This window comes from Sapajus apella, unplaced genomic scaffold, assembly GCF_009761245.1.
Source record: "Sapajus apella isolate SASKATOON/1434 unplaced genomic scaffold, GSC_monkey_1.0 scaffold81, whole genome shotgun sequence".
NCBI classification, from domain to species: domain Eukaryota; kingdom Metazoa; phylum Chordata; class Mammalia; order Primates; family Cebidae; genus Sapajus; species Sapajus apella.
In genome coordinates, this window is record NW_022437021.1 from 4538135 (window position 1) to 4561063 (window position 22929).

The 22929-nt window shown below is 39.5% G+C and overlaps 2 protein-coding genes across 4 annotated transcripts in view; one reads left to right on the plus strand and one right to left on the minus strand.

Moving 5' to 3' along the window:
• Nucleotides 1–237: 237 nt before the first annotated feature.
• Nucleotides 238–8743, minus strand: RBM48 (RNA binding motif protein 48). Of its 2 annotated transcripts, XM_032253052.1 has the most exons (5): nt 8576–8743; nt 7841–8031; nt 5526–5671; nt 2752–3320; nt 238–845 (listed from the first exon to the last, which is right to left on the minus strand). In XM_032253052.1, the coding sequence occupies exons 1-5, from the start codon at nt 8684–8686 to the stop codon at nt 759–761; spliced, it is 1104 nt and encodes a 367-aa protein (XP_032108943.1). In that variant the 5' UTR covers nt 8687–8743; the 3' UTR covers nt 238–758. The 2 variants fall into 2 exon arrangements, with proteins under 2 accessions (XP_032108943.1, XP_032108944.1); XM_032253053.1 differs by lacking the exons at nt 5526–5671; nt 7841–8031; nt 8576–8743 and adding an exon at nt 3802–5514 and having other exon boundaries at nt 2752–3483.
• Nucleotides 8744–8913: 170 nt separating this feature from the next.
• Nucleotides 8914–22929, plus strand: part of PEX1 (peroxisomal biogenesis factor 1) — a 46516-nt gene continuing 32500 nt past the window's right edge. For both annotated transcript variants that reach the window (XM_032253048.1, XM_032253049.1), the window contains exons 1-5: nt 8914–9178; nt 16714–16857; nt 20455–20538; nt 21272–21386; nt 21485–22254. In XM_032253048.1, the coding sequence (XP_032108939.1) occupies nt 9050–9178; nt 16714–16857; nt 20455–20538; nt 21272–21386; nt 21485–22254 (1242 nt within the window). In that variant the 5' untranslated portion in view covers nt 8914–9049. The remainder of the gene's footprint in view (nt 9179–16713; nt 16858–20454; nt 20539–21271; nt 21387–21484; nt 22255–22929) is intronic.

The following is a 22929-nucleotide window of genomic DNA, read 5'->3' on the forward strand; positions in this document are numbered from 1 at the left end:
TTTTTATCAGTAAAGAAAATGGCCAGGTGTAGTGCATCACGCCTGCAATCCCAGTACTTTGGGAGGCCGAGGTGGGTGGATCACTTGAGCCCAGGAGTTCAGTACCTGTCTGGGTAACACAGTGAGACCTTGTCTCTACTAAAAATAAAAAAAGAAAAATAGAGACAGCCTAGATGTGCTGAAATTTCCAATTATGTGATCCACTGACAGGAAAAAGTGTGGATATGCCACAAGAAGTAACAGAAGTCTAGAATTCACAAATACTGATTTATTTTTGTATTGCCACAGGTCAAGCAAATTCTTAAAAGTTAACTAAAGCATGTAAGCTTCTAATTTCAGCTTTGTTCTAATAGTTAATCTACTTTTTACTTCACAGAATTGTCTTGATTTTGAAACCCTGGCATTCGGAAACATCCTGACTTCTAGTATTTCAATGACTCATTCAATAATTGTATTATAATCAGAAACAGATCCTGGTTGCCTATCTTTATTTATATTGTAAAGTTTCCATTTGCTTCAATTAATTTACATATAATTACTGCATATGAGAGGCAATGTTATAATGACAAGAATAGTTTGCAACATTAAATATGGATCAAAAAAAGAAGAAATGACTTTAGACAAATAGCTTGAATGAAATTACAAAGAAGAGTGCATTAAAAAATACCAGCAGTAAAATCTCTTGATGAACTAAAATAACAGGCTAAAGATAAAAAATAAATGCTCTTTCCAGAAAATACTAATTTGCTGCTGGTACTCTATATTCTTCTTCTTTGTTTTAGTGGATGACTTGTATGCACATCTTCTGACTTGTCCTCCGGAAGCTTTGGCACAGATGAAATTACCTAATTAAAGAAAAAAAAGAACCATTAAAACTTAGTTTCTATAGTGCAGGAGTAAAGAAGCTATTAGAAGAGGTAAGATTATATCCAATAGTTTAATCCTTGACATCACTTTTGAGGCAGAGTTGGCCTATGTTCAAGTTACAGCCTATGATCTAGGCACAGAATGAAGTTTTCTGTTCAAACACTGATGAGAGTAAAATTTCTAAAGCTATTTAAAAAGAAAAAAGAAATTGGAGGAAGAAAAGTGAACATATGCTCTACTTTAACATTACTTTATAGATCTAAAGTCACTTGTTATTTTACAGATACAGATAGATATCCTGGTTTTGCATTCTTGAAACACTGATAGATTTGATAGATTTGGGGGGAATGAAACATTTAGAGAAATGAGCAGAAAGCAGTATAATCCTCAATTTCCTAGGTGAAAAAGGAAAAGCAAACACACCATCAGAAAAAGAGTGTACAAAGAGCGTACAGTAAGTCAAAACAGAGTAAAAGAGTCTTCATTTGAAATGGAAAATTATTAGAAACTATAGTAAATTTTATTTAATATTACTTTTTTGTTGTTCTGTTTCTAGAAGGACCTAGATTTTGGACCTCACACGTTTTTCTTGAAAATGTAATCAGCTGTGGCTGAGACAGCTGTGTATATATGTCTATGCCTCAGTTCAGCCATAACTGAAGGAAGGATAACAGCACAAAACTGAAAACCTTTTTTTTTTTTTTTTTGAGACAGGGTCTCACACTGTCATCCAGGCTGAAGTGCAGTGGCATGATCTTGGCTCACTGCAACCTCTGCCTCCCAGGCTCAAGTGATCCTTCCACCTCAGCCTCCCAAGTAGCTGGGACTACAAGAGTGTACCACCATGCCTGGCTAATTTTTGTATATTTTTGGTAGAGATAGGGTTTCACCATGTTGGTCAGGCTGGTCTTGGACTCCTGGGCTTAAGCAACCTGCTCGCCTCAGCCTCCCAAAGTGCTGAGATTATTGGTGTAAGCCACTGTGCCCAGCCTAAACTGAAAAACTAAAGGCTTCAGCACAAAAACTGTGTCCATGGATTTTAATTATTATTAAATAATGCCTCTTTAATCAGATAATTAATTTTTAGGTAAAAAAATGTACATACAAGAAATTACACTACCTTAGCCTCCCTTAATCACATTGTAAAACATAGTAGAACTGTGAAAAGCACTTTCTGCATCTTGAGTAAGTGTAAGAGAATGTCATAACCCTCAGTTTATGATGTGTAACAGCAGCTCCTACTCCCACCCCACAAAAAGGTGTCTTTCAAAAGCTAACTCAAATGTTAACTTTATTTGTGCTTAGGAAATGGAAAATGATTATGTAAATGACATTAAAAAAAAAAGACTACCTAGGCAGCACAATCTGGTCCTAATCATTTAAGAAGTCTACATTTGAAATGCATACCTGGAGGCCCAATTTTGAGAAATCTCATCACCTTCTATTGCTTTTTATCACAAAAGCAAATTAAGCATTTTGAATTTTATATAAACTGTAATAACTCTAAATTTGAGAGAAATAATTTATAATACTTTTCCTTCTTAACTCTGGCTCATATTAGAACTATCTGGGGAGATTTTAACAAAAATGGCAGACCTGGGCTCCACTCTTACAGATTGATTTAAGTGGCTGAAACCACTGCTTTAATATTTTGTATCTACAGTGACATAAAATGTTTTTTCATTGTTTAAGCAAGTATTAACAGTATCAAAGCAAATAAAATGTTAGCCAAATTCGGTTATTTCAACAGAGAACTGTAGAAAAACACGTCAAAAAACTAAAAGGTGAAAAAAAAATTACTATTGTTCCCACAAATAATTCTCCATTTATTTAGTCCTGTAACCAAATCGTCTCTTAGAACAGTTTTTTTAAAAATAATCTTACCTCTTTAAGTTTATTCCGAATTAAATTTGCTGTTGTATTCAGTGAGTCATCATGCATATCCACTTTAGATATGTCTGGTAACAGAGGTCCAATCATAACCTCGTTACTACTTGGGTTTGTTTCAAGAAAAGTTCCAAGTTTACGATCATCTTCTCGTCTTCTTTTGCGCTCCTGCAGTTGTGTTGTCCTAGGCATAAATCTGTCAACTGCCTCTGAAGGAATAATAGCCTTTCGTGTACCAGGGCAGTCCATTGAGTTTTTAAAAGGGTTTATCTGTGTTTTCTGCAAAGAGTCATTGTGGTTATAATGCTCCATTGTTTTATCATGGTTTCTACCATCCTTAGAGGAATTTAATGCTCTGTCTACATGCTTCCCAGATGAACACATACATTTTGAGGAGAAATAACATAAAGGCAATTCACAGGAATATGGAAGATAAGGATTTGAGTTCCCTGCAGAAGTGTTCAGAGCAGCTGTACAAAATCCAGACATCTCTGAGTGGAAGTCTTGTCTAAAATCCTCTGTGTCTTTATGCTCCGTAACCAGTTTCTTCTTTGTCACATACTGGTCTTTTTATTCCAATTCAAAAGGTGAGAGAAAGGAAAACAGAAGTCGTTTATTTATTGTTTGCATCATTCAGAATCATATAATTTTAAAAATCACTTAAAAATGGTAACAAATTCTACACCAAAAAATTTCTTGAGAAGGGAATATATTCACGTGGTTTAAAACCTAAAATGGAGGGGCTGGGTGCGGTGGCTCACGCCTGTAATCCCATCACTTTGGGAGGCCGAGGCGGGTGGATCACGAGGTCAAGAGATCGAGACCATCCTGGTCAACATGGTGAAACCCTGTCTCTACTAAAACTACAAAAAATTAGCTGGGCATGGTGGCGCGTGCCTGTAATCCCAGCTACTCAGGAGGCTGAGGCAGGAGAATTGCCTGAACCCAGGAGGCGGAGGTTGCGGTGAGCCAAGATCGCGCCATTGCACTCCAGCCTGGGTAACAAGAGCGAAACTCTGTCTCAAAAAAAAAAAAAAAAAAAAAAACCTAAAATGGATAAAAAGATATGTAGCATCAAGTGTCACCCTTTCCTTGCTCTCCATGGGCCTGGTTTCACCCCATAAGTAAGCGCTATTGTTTTTTATTTATCTGTTCAGTATGCCTTACTTTGCTGCCTTCTTCCTCCCATTCTTTTTCTCCCCACTAAAAAAGATAACCTGTAATATGTACTTCTCTGCACCTCTGTATTTTCCACTTCACTGTAGATCTTACAAAGTTTTTCCATATCATTATATACTATATATATTTTTTTGTTTTGTTTTGTTTTTTGCAATTTCAGAGTTTCCCAGTATCTGGATGTATCATGCTGCTTAGCTTGTGTTAGTTACTAAAGAAAGCAATATGTGTGGCTTACTTCTAGGGCTGGAAGGGGCCTCTTCCCTGGTTTACGCTCTCAAAAGCAGACTACAACATGAGTCGGGTGTGGAAGATGTGGTAAAGATGAAACTGGCTCTCTGTTGATGATTGTTAATGTTAATACATGGGAGTTTTTAGTTTTTAATTTTAATACATTTAGTTTTTCTACCTGTGTGTTTTGAAATTTCATGAATAAAAGTTTTTGAAAAGACCAAATATACAAATAAGTGTAGATGCTAGAATGCTGCAGATAAAATAGAACTTAATTAAAGTGTTCAAGGCCAAAAAAGTCATAGTTTAACAACACTGAATCTAATTCTGAGGGGGCAGGGCAAAAAGGTCTTAAGGGGAAGGGGAGCAAATAATGAAGATAATGCTAGGCCACCACCAACACTGAGATGATTAAAGCAGTTTAAAAATAAGCTCTGGACAGAGTGTCCAAAGCTTGGGTTTTAAGCCTTATTTTTATCCTTAATTTATCTCTAGTAATATAGGCCAGTCACAAACTCTGAGACTTAGTTTCCTCCTCAACAGGAATTAGGACACAGGTCAGATAATGTCAAAGGTCTTCCTCTACACTAATATTTTATAATTTCCTTTCCATTTTTTATTTTTTTATATTTTATAATTTCCTTTGCCACACAAATATACAAGTTTTCCTGGTGCTATTTACATATCTTATAAGTTAGTGTCTACAAATGACTGGGGATTCTCAACAGCTCTCTTGCCAGATTTCTGAGTAAGCTTTCCAAGAGTTTTCCCACTTTATTTCTCTCTACCACTATCTGGTAGAAGGGGCATGTGGGGCATTTACGCTGTTGCTTGGTCAAAAGTAGAACTTCTCCATGATTAGCAGTGACACTTAGTCTGCAAATCACAACTGCTTCTCACTGCATTCTGGTCAAATCCTTAATTCCTTAGCATGGGACACAAGGCCCTTCATGATTCACTTCCTATCCACTATTCTAAACTTATCTCTCACAGAAACCTCTGGGCTTTGATTATATTATGTGAGTTAAAGTTTCTTAAATACATGATGCTCATTTATTCCCCTAAGCATTTAAACATCCTGCCTGGCTTGCCTTTCCATCTTTTCCTCTCCCTTCTAGGTAATGTCTACTTATCCTTCAAAGTTCAGCCACGTGTCACAGACTGTAGGAAGTCTTTTATGAATCAACATTTCTCCCTTCTCAACCCAGATTATGTAGTATGCTGCAGAGAACCCTGTGGTTTACACTTACTGAATACTGTGATGATTTACTTGCCTCTCTTCCCACTAGACTGGGAACTGCATGATGACACACTTGGCAGAGTGCCTGACACACAGGAGGCATTTAGCAATATGCTTTCCATACCTTTATTTTTAGTAGTTCTTACTACATACGCCTTTCGCACTGCTAGTTTTTTCCTAGTTTCTTCAACTGTTTCAAATTCTGGAGCATAGCACACATGAAGCAATCCACCGAAGAAACTCTGTTCATCCATTTTTCTCTTGGCTGTCCTGAATGGAAATACAAGATAGCATAATTTTTTAATCCAGATTTACTTAAAAATGAGAGCTTAACTAGTATACAATACCTGGGGCTAAAGACCAAAGTCCGGCTTTTGCAATGTGTATGTATATATCCTGTGGACTGGGAATTAAAATGCTCTGTTTGTGGATGGTATTCACACCAGCCATCCAGTATGTATTCTTAGAACCGTCTCTTCCCTTTGAACCTCTTGGATTTTTTCCCTAGCCTCTAAACAACTAAGGATCCAGCTGGTTGGCCTGAGGTATGTAAACTGTGGTCATAAAATAGAGCGTTTCTGTGGCCTTGAGTTAGTTCATACCCAATTAAGCTTTTTCAGCACAATGTATTCTGTAATGGGATTTATGCCTTAAAAATCAGATGAAAAATACTATAATCATAATACCTTCAATAACTGAGGAAATACTAAATATATAACAATGAGAAAATAAAAATGTTATTCAGTCAATAAATACTAAACATCTATGATTTGCCAAGTACTACAATAAATAAATTTAACCAGTCCTATATCCAGGGATAATGATCAATACTTGTTGAGATTTTACTATATACCAAGCAATGTCATAAGTGCTTCACTTGAATTAATACCTCACAACAACCCTATAATGAAAGTGAAGCACTAGGACATTATATAACAGCCATGCTCATACTCTCGTTTGAGGAGCAAGGATTCAAATAAGGCATTGCATACTTCAGCTTTTTTGGAGCAGAGGGCTTATGTCAGAAGGCTGGAAAAAACTGAGTCAATTCACAGAAAGGAGTGACAATAGCTAATGCTTACTGTATTCTGACCAGGAGGGACTATGCTAAACCCTTTATATGGATCATCTCATTTCATTGGCATACAATCTCAAGAAGGTCCCTTTACCATATAGATTTTATGGAAGAGGAAAAACAGGTTTAACCTGGTTAAATAACTTGTCCAAGGTCATGAAGCTAGTAACTAGTGGGACTGGGAAAACTTACTCCAAGCCCAACTTTATGTTTTATTTTTTTGAGGCAGGGTCTCACTCTGTTCCCCCAGGCTAAAGTGTAGTGGCCCATAAACGACTCACTGCAACCTATGCCTCCTGGGCTCAACTGATTCTCCCACCTTAGCCTCCCAAGTAGCTGGGACTACAGGCATGCATCAGCATGCCCAGCTTGATTTTTGTATTTTTCGTAGAGGCAGGGTTTCACCATGTTGGCCAGTCTGGTCTTGAACTCCTGGGCTCAAGCAATCTGTCCACCTTGGTCTTCCAAAGTGCTGGGATCAAATTCAACTTTTTTTTTTTTTTTTTTGAGACAGTCACTCTCGCCCAGACTGGAGTGCAGTGATATGATCTCAGTTCACCACAACTTACACTTCCTGGTTTCAAGTGATCCTTGTGTCTCAGTCTTCCCAGTAGCTGGGATTAACAGGCTTGTGCAACCACCCTTGGCTAATTTTTTTATTTAGTAGAGTCAGGGTTTCACCATGTTGCCCAGGCTGGGCTTGAACTCCTGACCTCAGGTGATCCACCTATCTTGACCTCCAAAAGTGCTGGGATTACAGGCGTGAGCCATGTGCCTGGCCTCAAACCCAACTTTTTTTTTTTCTTTTTTTTTTTTGAGACGGAGCCTCGCTTTATAACATAAAAATAGATAAGGCATTGCATACTTCAGCCTTTTTGGACTCTAGGCTGGAGTCCTGTGGCATGATCTTGGCTCACTGCAATCCTCCACCTCCCAGGTTCAAGTGATTCCCATGCCTCAGCCACCTGAATAGCTGGGTCCACACCACCATGCCCAGCTAATTTTGTATTTTTAGTAGAGCTGGGGTTTCTGTCATGTTGGCCAGGCTGGTCTTGAACTCTTGACATCAAGTGATCTGCCTGTCTGAGTCTCCCAAAGTGCTGGGATTACAGGCGTAAACCACCATTCCCTGCCTTCAAACCCAACTTTTAAATCTACCACACCACAGGACATTAAATTGCTAAGCATGGGAATGAGGTGATGGGAACAGTGCTTCAGTAAAGTATACCTTTAAAAAGGCTGGAGGAAGATAAGTGGAATATAGGCTAGATTATGTTGAATGAGGTATGAATGAGGGAAACTTGGGGCCAAAATGATAGAAATATGAATGGAGAAAATGAGTCACTGCTTAACTTGCACATTACCTTGCACTTTGTAAGTTCAAAAATTTAATAAGATAAACTTCAGTAAAGTCTTCTGCCGGGTATTCATCTAGAGCATTGTACTGTTCAATTGGACCATATAAAGCGAATCGCTCAACTAATTCCTTCATGGCTCCCACAGCAGGAACTCCTTGTATTAATAAGTACTGAGATTCCAAATTGATTGTATATACCTGAAAGAAATGCAGAGTCGTTAAACGTATTTCGCAAATAAACCTAGGACGAATCTGCCTCTATTTTTTTTAAACAGCTTTGAAAACAAGAAATAATCTGTTCAACCCAGTCAGCAAAAAACACAAAATAAAGTGTCTGCCATTCCCTCTGCATAAAGAACAGCCCAAGTGAGACGGTACCTAAGGCATATAACAGACTACTTTCAGTCGACATTTTTTTCCAGAAATTGAGTCGGTAGAATTCACCGGGAACAATCACTCAACGAATATTCATTGAGCGCTTACTTTGTGCCAAGTAGTACCGTAAATACAGAAGATCCAATGACTAAAACCAAGCCTTAGTCTCGTGGAGTTGATGTTCTAATAGTTGACCAAAAGGGTCGTGAGAATCTTTGATACCTGACCCAAGCAAGGTTCTTCAGCTCTAAAGAGAGAGGGATCTGACAGCAGCCTTGTCATGCCTTTATTTCTGTAGGCTGGCTATATGGCGCTAGCACTCATATAAAGCTACCGAGGAGAGCGAATGAAACCAAAATCACTTTACCTTGACAGCACGAGGCCGTCGTCCCTCCCGATATTTGGCCCGCGTGTCGCAAACCGCCCGCTGGACGTGGTGTTCAAATACGCTCCCTAACTCTCCGCCGCTTGACGCCATCTTGCCTGCTTTGATCCTCGCAGGGAGGACAACATCCGCCCTGCTGAGCTCCCTTTTACCCAATAAGAGAGCGAGATGGGTCAAGGAGTCCCACGATTGGCTGAAGAATCGACAGCGTCGGCTATCGTTTCCTGCGTGAGAGGATTTAATGAACGAGTTGCCGCCCCCGAGCGGCGCGGTGGAGAGGTTCGGTGAGTGATAGAAGCTTGCTTGTCCCACCTAATACAGGCTTGCGACGAGACGCGCAGCGGGGAGAGGGGGCGGGGCCGATCGATCTCCTCCGGCTCCGACGCCCTGGGCCTGCCAGGTCCCGGGTCCGCTGCGGCGCTAGGGTGGGCGAACCCAGAACGACGCTTAGGAACGATGTGGGGCAGCGATCGTCTGGCGGGTGCTGGGCGAGGCGGGGCGGCAGTGACTGTGGTCTTCACCAACGCTCGCGACTGCTTTCTCCACCTGCCGCGGCGTCTCGTGGCCCAGCTGCACCTGCTGCAGGTAACGTGCCGGCCCCGGCCACCTGGTCTTCAGCCTGGGGTCGGACTAGGCCGAAGCCTCTCTGGGAAGCGGCGGGACGCCAGCTGCCTTTCGGGCGCCTCCGAAGCGCGCAGAGGTCAGACTGAGGGTCCCTCTAGGGCAGGGCCCCTCTGAGTAGTCTCTGCGTCCCACAAGTCCTGGGCAACCCTGGGCTTGTCTTATCCCAGGTCTTTTCACTTGGTGAAACTGGGCCTAGAAACATCCCAACATTCTACCATTGTTTTTAGAAATATTTCTTATTCCAGGTTGGAAAATCTCCAGAGAAGTCTTTTGTTTTTATAATTTTAAAAGGTGTTTTTCTTGCCAGCCATTTCCAGTTACCTGCGCTGCTGCCGTCCCGGCTGCGAAAGGGAGGCGGAGAGTTATTGCCTGAGCCCGGGTAGATTCCCGGGGACTGACCACCGCGTCCCATAAGCGGGAAAGGTTAATACAATGATGGCTCTGCGCGGCATCGCTGACCCTTGGAACACAGCTGTGGTGTGTCAGGAACACGTAACGTAGTTAGGATCACTTGAAGCTCTGAGATCAGTCGCCCTTCTGGACGTTGTGGTAGGGAAGTTTCACAGTTGTAACCACTAGTGGAGATACAGCGTCCCTATTTTCGTAATTAAAAATAGAGGCACGTGATATCAAGAATTTGAGTGTGCTTATGGGGGCAAAAGGTTAGCTTATTTGAAGTTCTCATTGTAAGGTTAGCCGAGAGGAAAGGAGAATAGACCCAAAGTCAGGCAAGCAAGTTTTATTCACCTGCCAGGCTGCCGGTAACAATGAGAGGAGGCAGCCCGGAGCTCAGAAAATGAGGAGCTTTTATGGGGTGAGAGGGGCTTAAGAGAGTTTCAGGACTGAGGTAATTTATTAGCTTGTAACAGACGCAGAGATAGTTTGTTAACTTGTGACTGACTTACAATACGTCATCCTGCGAATCCTGTGACTTTTGTGGCCGCAGTTTTTTAAAAAACAGGATTTTACAGGTATGTGTAAAACAGGAATTTACAAGTATGGATAACAAACATTTGTTTTCCCTGTCCTCCCCTGACGTGCCCAGATGGCTATAATCAGGCTTTGCTTAATTGTAGCACCTAGATAGGCGTTCAGAAATGGAAAACAGCTGCAGAGCAATCAGGCTGTGGGGGCCGGGGATGGGGGTGGGGGGTCAGCTTGCACGAAGGGGTTTTCTGAAGCAGCTTGTCCCAAATACTCATAAATCCTGGAGGCATGGTACCCACCAGTGGCTAGTCTATGCAATAATAGTTAAAGAGTTTGCAATAATTTCAAGCATCCCTTCTTTCCTCTTGAGTTACTTCCCCATACCTAGGGGAAGATTCTTTTGGTCCGTCTTTCAAAACATGAATTCAGCAGAATCCTCTATCGTCGACGTTATTTTTTACCACTAAGTAGATGATCTTTTGGTCCTTGATGGACTTTATGGCTAGAGACAGACAAATCGGTCACTGTCACCAAGTTCCAGGTAGAAGTTTGTTCAGTGCCGTCAGCTCTCATGGGATTTTCAACGTGTTTTCAAATCTGCAGGTAATAGTAGGAATGCTTTCTTACAGTAACTCTAATTTGATCCTAAGATGTAGTTGTTACAATACATTCATCACTGTTTAAGAGTTTAGTAGTCTTGATCTTTGTTTTAAATTTGAGACTTCAAGAAGTACTTTTAAGAGTTCATGCGTTATCTTTTTGAAATGTAAATGTCTTTAGCCCTGGAAGAAATTGCTGTTTCCATTCAGCCTGTATTAACAAGGCAACTTCGCTTTCTAATTATCAATGTAATAAGTTTATTACTTTATAGATTCTACAAATCTATACATTTATTCTTTTATAAATTATATAAATTTAGAATTTATGTTTTATAGAAAATTTGGAAAGCATGGAAAATTGTTAACAAGAAAATAAGTTACCCATAACCCCAGAACTTAGAGATGACTAATGTTGACAGTTTGGATCAAATCTTCCAGTTTTGTTTCTAATCTTGATTTAACAGAAATGAGGTCCTATATACACACATACAGTTTTGTGTCCTGGTGTTTTTCTTTAATGTTACTATGAGTGTTTTGTTAAAAGGTCGTCGTCATCATTTTAATTTGTTAATTAGTATTCTAGCACAAATTTGCCATAATTTAATTGTTCACTATGATTGACCATTTAGATTGGACTTAATTCTTAGGCATTAGAAGTGTTAAATTATATTTTAATGAAATGTTGAAAATAACACACCTTTGTTTAGAAAACATCATTTTTATTTCTGGTCATTTAGGATATATTCCCAAGAATTACTATGTTAGAGGCCATAGACAATTATTAAAGCAGAAAGGTTCACAAGTTGTGAGTTAATACTTGAATTACTTTATTTGGGGTGAAGCGTTGAGTACATAATACAGATTGTGCAGTAATGAGAGGAAGGGTCAGAACAATGGTTTTCTGGCATGTGTCAGACTCACCTTGAAGCTTTTTTTTTTTTTTTTTTGAGATGGAGTTTCGCTCTTGTTACCCAGGCTGGAGTGCAATGGCACGATCTCGGCTCACCACAACCTCCGCCTCCTGGGTTCAGGCAATTCTCCTGCCTCAGCCTCCCGAGTAGCCGGGACTACAGCCACCATGCCCAGCTAATTTTTTGTATTTTTAGTAGAGACGGGGTTTCACCATGTTGACCAGGATGGTCTCGATCTCTTGACCTCGTGATCCAACCGCCTCGGCCTCCCAAAGTGCTGGGATTATAGGCGTGAGCCACCGTGCCCGGCCCACCTTGAAGCTTTTAAAAATATAGATGTTCTGATCAATCTTCAGACTTGTTAAATCAAAATCTTAGGGAATAGGCTTTAGGCATCTCTAACTTTAAAAAATTTATTCGGCCGGGCGCGGTGGCTCAAGCCTGTAATCCCAGCACTTTGGGAGGCGGAGACGGGTGGATCACGAGGTCAAGAGATCGAGACCATCCTGGTCAACATGGTGAAACCCCGTCTCTACTAAAAATACAAAAATTAGCTGGGCATGGTGGCGCCTGCCTGTAATCCCAGCTACTCAGGAGGCTGAGGCAGGAGAATTGCCTGAACCCAGGAGGCGGAGGCTGCGGTGAGCCGAGATCGTGCCATTGCACTCCAGCCTGGGTAACAAGCGAAACTCCGTCCCAAAAAAAAAAAAATTTATTCATGCTACTTGGATGCACAAAAGAGTTCAGCATACTGTCCTAGAATCATAGAAAATTCATGACGTCCTAGAGTCATAGAACATTAAAGACGATACTGACCTTACGCATCTAGGTCATTTCTGTACTTTTACACGAAAGGAAACTGGCATTTCTAGGCCAGTACCATTGCCAGGCAGCTAATTTGCCTTCTTGTCTGTAGCTTACTCTGCATCACCCAATCACTGTTTCTTCTATACCAATCTTTTGCCCACTTCTGTTCTCTTATGCCATTCTTCCCTCAGTCACTTTTCTTCCTTTCATACAAATTCCATGTCTTTAAAAAGAGCAGAATCCTACCTCCTCCACATAGCTTTCCAATTCTCTGTTGCCCACATTTTCTCCCTTTCAAAACTTCACTATTGTGTTATGTGACACATCACATTTGATATACTCTGTTCTGTGTTTCAAGTATGGTATTCTCTTTTTTATTTTTTTTTATTTATTTATTTTTTTTTTTTTTTGAGATGGAGTTTCGCTTTTGTTGCCCAGGCTGGAGTGTAACGGAGCGATCTCTGCTCACAGCAACCTCCACCTCCTGGGTTCAAGCAATTCTTCTGCCTCAGCCTCGAAAGTAGCTGGGATTACAGGCATGCACCACCACGCTCGGCTAATTTTGTATTTTTAGTAGAGATGAGGTTTCTCCATGCTGATCAGGCTGGTCTCAAACTCCTGACCTCAGGTGGTGATCCACCAGCCTCGGCCTCCCAAAGTGCTGGGATTACAGGTGTGAGCCACCCCGCCTGGAGTGTATTCTCTTGTTTCCTCAAGTCATTATTTCAGGACTGACTACCCAGTAGATACTTTAGGTCAGGATTTCTCAACCTTGGCACTGTTGACATCCTTTTTTTTTTTTTTTTTTTTGAGATGGAGCCTAACTCTGTCGCCAGGCTGGAGTGCAGTGGCACAGTCTTGTCTCACTGCAACCCGTGCCTCCCAGGTTCAAGCAGTTCTCCTGCCTCAGCCTTTTAAATAGCTGGGACTACAGACACGCATCACCACGCCCAGCTAATTTTTGTATTTTAGTAGAGGTGGGGTTTCACCATGTTGGCCAGGATGATCTCAATCTCCTGACATTGTGATCTACCTGCCTCGTCCTCCCAAGGTGCTGGGATTACATGTGTGAGCCACCCACCCTGACAGTTGACATTTTGAGCTGGATAATTTTTTGTTTTAGGGGCTCTCCCGTACATTTTACGATGTTTAACAGCACCCTTGGCCTCTATCCAATAGATGCCTGTACTCCCTCCCTCTATTTGTGACAACCAAAAATGTCTCCAGACAATGCCAGATGTCTACTGAAGGACAAAATCACCTCTGGTTGAGAACCACTGCTTCAACTAAGTTACCTTCTCTGTACTCAGGACTTGATGTGATTGCAGCAGGGGGAAAGGATTCATATACATAGTGAGTGCAAATGAACCTAAATCACCATTAGGATATGGCCACACAATTTTCATTTTCCTTGTGTTAGCAAGAGATACCCCAGGCTTTGCACCTGGACATTCCTAAGGCATTTCGACTGATGGTTTTACCTGCAGATTTTCTGGTAATACTGATACCTCAGTTTGGGTCAAAGAAGGTCAGTTGATTGATTGATTTGACTTGACTCCTGGAAAAGAGGTTCTTTTCTAGCTGTCTGTTTCTTCTCTTTCTTTACCTAAATAGCCAGGGGTCTCTGGTTCAGGTGAAGTATTTTGACATGAAAAGGAACTTAGAACATTAGTCTGCAAAGTTTGTCAAATCTAACTGGGCACATATTATGGCTTTATGGAGCTGGTTACTACTTTTTGACCAAATAAATAATTGGAAGTATTTTTTCCTCCTCAGTAAGGTTAATTTTTTCTTTTTTCAATGAGCTGGTAGAGTTTCCTTTTTTGATATTTCAGGGCATCTTTCATATTTCCATCTCTTAAATTTCTTCACATGAAGTAGAATTAATCTGGATTATGTATTGCTGACTCTGATGAAAACCCACAAAAAGCATCTGGGGCTTGGTCACCTTCATTCTTGAAATAGCTTACATGGTTACAGCTGATACAGTAACTTAAGACTTTTGACTCCAAATCTAGGCAAAATACACTCAATTGAAAGAATTTGTCAGCCAGAACAGTTGAACTGTTCTGTGAAAATTGCGAGAAAAATTATACAACTAAGTGATACATGATGATGGCGTTCTTAAAATTATAATAACATGGTTAATTTCCAGTACATTATATTGTCTTAGAAGTTGCTCAAACATTGTTTGAAATTCTTCCCGTTTAAAGAAACATAAAGGCTGGGCATGTTGGCTCACACCTGTAATCCCAGCACTTTGAGAGACTGAGGTGGGAAGACCACTTGAGCCCAGAAGGTTGAGGCTGCAATGAGCCGATGATTGTGCCACTCCACTCCAGACTGAGCAACACAGTGAGATCCTGTCTCCGGGAAAAAAAAAAAAAAATCCATGTAAATGAATGAATTTGATATTTAATATTTTAAATTATGAAAAATGTTCTGTAGAGATGTGGATCTTGCCATGTTGCCCAGGCTGGCCTTGAATTTCTGGGCTCAAATAATCCCCCGTCTCAGCCTCCCAAAGTATAAAGATTACACATGTGAGCCACTGTGCCTGGCCTAATATTTTAAACTTAATGAATTTATTTTGATATAAATAAATTAATAAAACAGAAGGTTTCTGATATAATGTCTTTTTTTTTTTTTTTTTTTTTTTTTTTTTAATGTAACAGATTCCCACTCTGTTTCCCAGGCTGGAGTGTAATAGCACTAACATGGCTCACTGTAGCCTCAACATCCCTGGCTCAAGCGATCCTTCAACCTCAGTTTCCCAAGTAGCAGGGACCACAGGTGTGTGCCACCACACCTGGCTGATTTTTTAAAATTTAGTCTTGATATCTATTAATCAAATTCTTTTTATTTTAAAAATGATACATGTGGCTGGGAATGGTGGCTTATGCCTGTAATCGCAACAGTTTGGAGGCTGAGGTGGGAGGATCACTTTAGGCCAGGAGCTTCAGACCAGCCTAAGCAACCTAGTGAGATCCTATCTCTATAGAAAAAAAAAAATTACCTGGGTGTGGTGATATGTGCCTGTATTCTTAGCTTCTCAGTAAACTGAAGTGAGAGGGTTGCTAGAGCCCAGGAGTTTCAAGTTACAGTAACCCGTGATTGTGCTACTGTACTCCAGCCTGGGCAACAGAACAAAATCTTGTCTCAAAAAAAAAAAAAAAAGTTTGAAACGCTTATGATGAATATAAGTAGGGAAAAAGGATATTAAATAGTGCCTATAATACCCAACTATATGAAAAATTACTTTGCACATAGAAAAAAAGGATTAGCAAGAAATATACCAAATTGTTCACATGGTTGTCTTTTTTGTGGAGAGAATATCGGTAATTCCTTTGTTTCCTTTCAAGTTTATATGTTTTCCAAGGTCCCTATAATGAGTTTGTAATTGTTTAATCGTAGAAAACCCTTGTTTGGTCCTTGGCCACAAACTTACATGTTTTATATAATTGCTCTTTTAATAAGAATAAATGTTATATTTTGCTTTTTTTAAACTTTATAGTTATATGAGCCCTTAAAATTATTAAGAAGTTGCATAATATAACATTTCTGGAAGGGTACAGAAGAAACAGCAGTAATTACCTCTGAGAACAGGGACATGGCTTCACATTTTACCCTTTTGTACTTTTTGTGTTTTTGCCACATGCATGTATTACTCTTCCAATAAGTAAATAAATATGGATTGCATACTCCATCTGGTTGGTGTTTCATAATTCTAAACTATATTGTTACATTTTTTAAGGTGATGATATATGTTTCTACTTATTAACTCATGTTAAAATAGTAAATTTATAGCTTATTTAATGTTTTCCCTATTGATAGACATTTAAGACAATCCCAACTGTTCACTATTGTAGAAAATAACTGCACAAATAGCTTTTGCTGTTGTTTCTTTTTCCTTTGAATCATTAATTGGGAATAAATGCTCAAATAGTTATATGTTGCTCAATTGCTATTGTAAGTTTTTTGACTGTTGCCATTTTGAATTCTGAAAGGGTTGATTAAATTTATAACGCTGCCGTAAGAATATAATGGTATAGGTTTCATTCATTACCATCACCAGCATTGGGTATTGGAAATGATTATAGATTTTTAAATGCTACAACAACTGTAGATAACAGAGAACTACCTATAGAACTCTTTTTGTATGTGTGAATTGCAGTAATAGTTTATTTTCATGTGAATCCAGAAAAATGTAAACATCGAAAACCTTTTTTCCTCCCGTTTCTTATATGAATAGAATCAAGCTATAGAAGTGGTCTGGAGTCACCAGCCTGCATTCTTGAGCTGGGTAGAAGGCAGGCATTTTAGTGATCAAGGTGAAAATGTGGCTGAAATTAACAGACAAGTTGGTCAAAAACTTGGACTCTCAAATGGGGGACAGGTAAGCACATATGATGGCCGTAACTTTCTTCTAATGTCACATAATATAGCAATGGAAATAAAAGTTTAGATTTTTTTTTTAAGATGAGATGACACCTAACTTGTATGCTATTATATAACTAGTGTAAGATACTGAAGCTGACTATTCTTTGTTTTTAAGTCATTATCTTGTAGTTTACTCCCTACTTGCTTCCTTTTTTTTTCTTTTTTTGAGACAAAGTCTCACTCTGTCACCCAGACTGGAGTGCAGTGGCATGATCTCGGCTCACTGCAACTCTGCCTCCTGTGTTTAAGCGATTCTCCTGCCTCAGCCTCCCCAGTAGCTGGGATTACAAGAACCACGCCACCACGCCTGGCTAATTTTTTTTGTACTTTTACTGGAGACAGGGTTTTGCCATGTTGGCCAGGCTGGTCTCAAACTCCTGACCTTGTGATCCTCCCTCCTCAGCTTCCCAAAGTGCTGGGATTACAGACATGAGCCACCGTGCCCAGCCCACTTGCTTCTTATTCTACTATTTAATTCATTTTCCACATTCCCTAAATTTGGTTTCATGCAATTATTTTTCCTTTTGAATTACTAGGTTTTACTTACTATTATTGAACTTTGTTTCAGACATGTTTTATAACGTTCCATGGTCTCACTTGATTCAAAAAATAAAAATTCAGCCAGGTGCAGTGGCTCACGCTTGTAATCCCACCAATTTGGGAGGCCAAGGTGGACAGATCATTTGAGGTCAGGAGTTCAAGACACACCCTGGCCAACATGGTGAATGAAACACTGTCTCCACTAAAAATACAAAAATTAGCTGGGGATGGTGGTGGGCAGCTCTAATCCCAGCTACTCAAGAGGCTGAGGCAGAAGAATTGCTTGAACTTGGGAGGTGGAGGTTGCAGTGAGCCGAGATTGCACCACTGCACTTCAGCTGGGTAACAAAAGGGAAACAAAGTCTCAACACAAATAAATAAATAATCCTACAACACAGGATTATTATTTTTTCATTTTTGTCTTCCCTTATGATTTTAATATGGTTAGATTATAAACCTGAAAGCTTGAATACCCATGTCTATTTTTTGTTTTATGTTTACCAAGTTATTCTTTTAAAAATAACTGTAGAAATAATATAAGGCTGGGCTCAGTGGCTTATGCCTGTAATCCCAGTGTTTTGGGAGACCAAGGTGGGAGGACCACTTGAGGTCACAAGTTCACAAGATTAGCCTGGCTAGGCAGCATAGCAAGACCCTGTCTCTACAAAAAAAAAAAAAAATGAAAAAAATTAGCTGGGCATGGTGGCACATGCTTACAGTCCTAGCTACTCAGGAGACTGAGGTAGGAGGAGTGCTTGAGCCCAGGAATTACGTGGCCTATGGTTCTGCTCTCCAGCCTGGGCAACAGCAAGACCCTGTCTCTTAAGAAGAAGAAATAGTAATAATATATGTTCATTATACCTATTTTACCATTGAAAGTAAAAAATGAGTTTTTACCTTTCCCCAATCCCATCCTCAGAATTAATGTCTACTGTTTTGGGGGATCTCACTAGACCTTTAGGATTTGAGAAATGAGATCATACATATTTTCTGCAATTATTATCCCACAAAATATATTAGATACCTTTCCATGTATTATAATATGCATTGAACATGTCTTTCTTTTCCTCTCTCTGTCTGTATCTTTATGATCCTGTGTTGCAGCACTGCCACGAAGACACTGTCTCCTAAAGAATCACTGATAGAAACAGAAAGTGGACTGGCTAGCCCAGGAGTCCTTAACTTCTTAGTGGGCAAGAGCTGCTTTGTCCTTTCTCTGAATCAGATATATATGTGGAGTGAAACATTTAAAAACAGAATAGCCAAGGATGCTATACATTTAAAACTTCTATAGATGGGGCTACATTGCTCTCTATTACCGATTTCCCATGACAATACACAAGAGTACCATGTCTTTTTACTTGTTTTGAGCACAGACTAATTTTGTTTATGCATGTTTTTTATGAGAATAGGCTACTCATGAGAAATCTACAAACCTAGCACTAGTCCCTTGCATACTCTCAATTGTTGCTAGAATCTTAAAATTTTAGCACCAAAGGGACCTTAGAAATCATTTACTTTGGTGCTTTGTTCTACAACACAAGGAGATGGAGTATTTTACCCAGGATTGCTTAGCAAGTTACAGTTCTGCTCTGTGAGTACCGAGCACTTCCCCGTGGGCAACATCAGCTTCCTGATTTTCATGTCTTAATTAGTACTCTGAAGAATCTTACTTGTTTTTAATTCCCATTTGCTTTGAAGTGACTTTACCTGCTTTTTTTTAGATCATTTATTGCAGCAATCCTGCTAAGAAACTGTGGAGTCTCTAGCTTCTTGGTAGGCAGGAGCTGCTTTGTGCTTGTTCAGAATCATCCTTTTCAGTAAGGGAGATATTGAAGAGAAATTTACTGAGGAATCTGGGGGTGAGGGACTTGGGGAAATTCTGCTCCAGTCCACAAAAACAGAGAGGAAGGGTCAGTTACCTAGAATATTTAACATGCAGAGGCTTTGGATTCTACTTCTTTAATCCTTGGAAATGCCTGTAGAAGGGGAAAGGAAGTAAGATGGTGACTCCAGCTTATTGACACATACTAGTGTTTCATATATTTAAACTACAATGAGAGAGTATTATTTGTTTTCCTTAATTTTTAGCTGTGAAGGATTATACTTCTAAATATTTGTCTCTAGTTTCTATTTCAGTGTATTTTTCACTTTTCTCAAAGCAGCACGGCTGCTGCAAAACTACTAGAAATAATGAAAATATATATTTATTAGATCAAGCCATACTTGATGATATAGTCATTTCTTCTTTAATTTTTTACTTACATTTTTTAATGATTACCTTTATTAGCACGTTTATTTAGGAAATGTGCTGAGATGTATTTTTCTTCAATCTGTAATTAGTTATGAAGCAGTTTTTCCTAAAATGCTAAGTATAGCAAGGCCTGGCTAAGAGTAAGTACTTAATAAATATTTGTCACATGAAAGACTACACATATAGCCAGGCACAGTGGCATGTACCTATTTTCCTAGCTACCCAGGAGGCTAAGGCAGGAGGACTGCTTGAGCCCAGGGTTTCCAGGCTGCAGTAAGCTATGATTGTACCACTGCACTCCAGTGGGGGTAACAGAGCCAGGCCCCATCTCTTAAAAAAAAAAAAAAAAGAGGCCAGGCGAGATGGCTGAGGCCTGTAATCCCAGCACTTTGGGAGGCCAAGGTAGGCAGATCACGAGGTCAAGAGATCGAGACCATCCTGGCCAACATGGTGAAACCCTGTCTCTACTAAAAATACAAAAATTAGCTGGACGTGATGGCACACACCTGTAGTCCCAGCTACTTGGGAGGCTAAGGCAGGAGAATTTCTAGAACCAGGGAGGCGGAGGTTGCAGTGAGCCAAGATCATGCCACTACACTCTAGCCTGGCGCCTGGTGATGGAACAAGACTCTGTCTCAAAAAAAAAAAAAAAATTACATAGACTGCATATACAACCCCCTCTAAAACACACACATCTACTTACCTAAAATGACACAGAAAAAATTTTTAAAGTAGTTTTAAATTTTTAATTTTTTCTAGGTATTTCTCAAGCCATGTTCCTATGTGGTATCTTGTCAACAAGTTGAGGTGGAACCCCTCTCAGCAGATGATTGGGAGATACTGGTAAAGAAAACCAAATAAGAACTATGTCATTTAAGCTTAAATTACTTCACAATATCAATGTCTTTAGATTTCTCTTCTCTAAACTTTATTACATATTCCGAGTTGGTTTTGAATTATAAGAATGAATTGAGGCTGGGCACAGTAGCTCATGTCTGTAATCCCAGCACTTTGGGAGGCCAAGGAAGGTCGATTGCTTGAGTCCAGGCTGGGCAACATGGTGAAACCCCACCTCTACTAAAAATACAAAAATTAGCTGGGCATAATAGTGCATGCCTGTAGAGTCCCAGCTACTTGGGAGGCTGAGGCAGGAGGATTGCTTGAGCCCAGAAAGTCAAGGCTGCAGTGAGTCAAGATCACACCATTGTACTCCAGTCTGGACAACAGAGTGAGACCTTATTTCACATAAAAAAAGAATGAATTGGTAGCAATCTAATGTACAACCTGACAACTATAGGTAATATAATTGTATTTGGGAATTCATGTTAAATGAGTAGATTTTAACTACTCTTACCACAAAAAAAAGTGGGTAACTGTAAGATGATATATATGATATATAATTTACTTCACAATAGTAACCATTTTACTATCTACATGTAGCTCATAACATCATGTTGTATACAATAAATATGCACAATAAATTTGTTTTTTAAAAAGAATGAATTGAGATTTTTCCTAATAGGCATGGAATGGACAAAATGTAAAGTGAATTGATCTTTTCTTCTGTTGGTTCTAGGAGCTGCATGCTGTTTCCCTTGAACAGCATCTTCTAGATCAAATTCGAATCGTTTTTCCAAAAGCCATTTTTCCTGTTTGGGTTGATCAACAAACTTACATATTTATTCAGATTGGTAGGTGCTATTGTACTATTTGCTGTCATATTCTACACTATAGCATTGAGTCCAAAGTAGAAATGAATGTGCACTAATGAGGTTTATTTTCTATGCAGTTGCACTAATACCAACTGCCACTTATGGAAGGCTGGAAACTGACACCAAACTCCTTATTCAGCCAAAGACACGCCAAGCCAAAGAGAAATCTGCATTTTCAAAAACAGATGCTGAATGTAAAAAACTTCATAGTTATGAAAGAGACCAAAAAGGAGTGATGAAAGAACTTCAAACCAAGCAACTTCAGTCAAATACTGCGGGAATCACTGAGTCTAATGAAAACAAGTCAGAGTTTCCAGTTGATTCATCATCAGTAGCAAGTTTATGGACTATGATAGGAAGCATTTTTTCTTTTCGATCTGAGAAGAAACAAGAGACATCCTGGGGTTTAACTGAAATCCACGCATTCAAAAATATGCAGTCAAAGGTTGTTCCTCTAGACAATATTTTCAGAGTATGCAAATCTCAACCTCCTAGTATATATAATGCATCAGCAACCTCTGTTTTTCATAAACATTTTGCCATTCATGTATTTCCATGGGATCAGGAATATTTTGATGTAGAGCCCAGCTTTACTGTGACCTATGGAAAGCTAGTTAAGCTACTTTCTCCAAAGCAACAGCAAAGTAAAACAAAACAAAATGTCTTATCACCTGAAAAAGAGAAGCAGATGTCAGAGCCACTAGATCAAAAAAAAGTTAGGTCAGATCATAGTGAAGAAGATGAGAAGACCTGTGTGGTACAAGTAGTCTGGAATGGACTTGAAGAATTGAAGAATGCCATAAAATACATCAAAAATGTAGAAGTTCTCCATCTTGGAAAAGTGTGGGTTAGTATAAGTTTTATAATTTGGGAGAAATTGTATGTGGCTTAAACATCCCCCAATTATGAATTAGAATAGTATTTTATATATAAATTGAAAATCAATTTAAAAAAACACAGTGCCTAAAGGCATTGCGGGACACATTTATGCTTGTGCAGTAAAGTCCTTGTTTGGATAAAGATTGTATATTTTCTAGCCAAGTAAGCTTGAATAGGTACAAGCTTAGATAGGTTCAGGTCCAGAGAGGTCAAAATTACTTGCCTGAGATTGTATAGCTAGTAAGTGTTAAAACTAGGATTCAAACTCAGGCAGATTGACTTGAGTGTTTATCAGCATGGAGTGCCCTACAAAGCCTTACATCTTTAATGCTTGCAGATTTGTTCCCCAGTTACTGAAAGCAAAGGAAGGACTTGTTAGTATTAGGGAAAAGGCCCAGCATAGGGAGAGATCCATGGCATGAGGTAATCATCTCACTGCGTTTGGTGGCATCTGGATTGGAATGCACCCAGAAGCTGCTTACCCTGGTGGTGTCTGCTCTTTAATTTGTATAACAGGGAGGAAGTAGACGGGGCAACTAGTGTTCCAGCTCCTCATCCTGGCCACAAATATTAACGCTACCTTTATATGAGATAAGTCACTAGTCTCTTTATTTGAACCTAAATTTGAACCACTGTAAAGTAA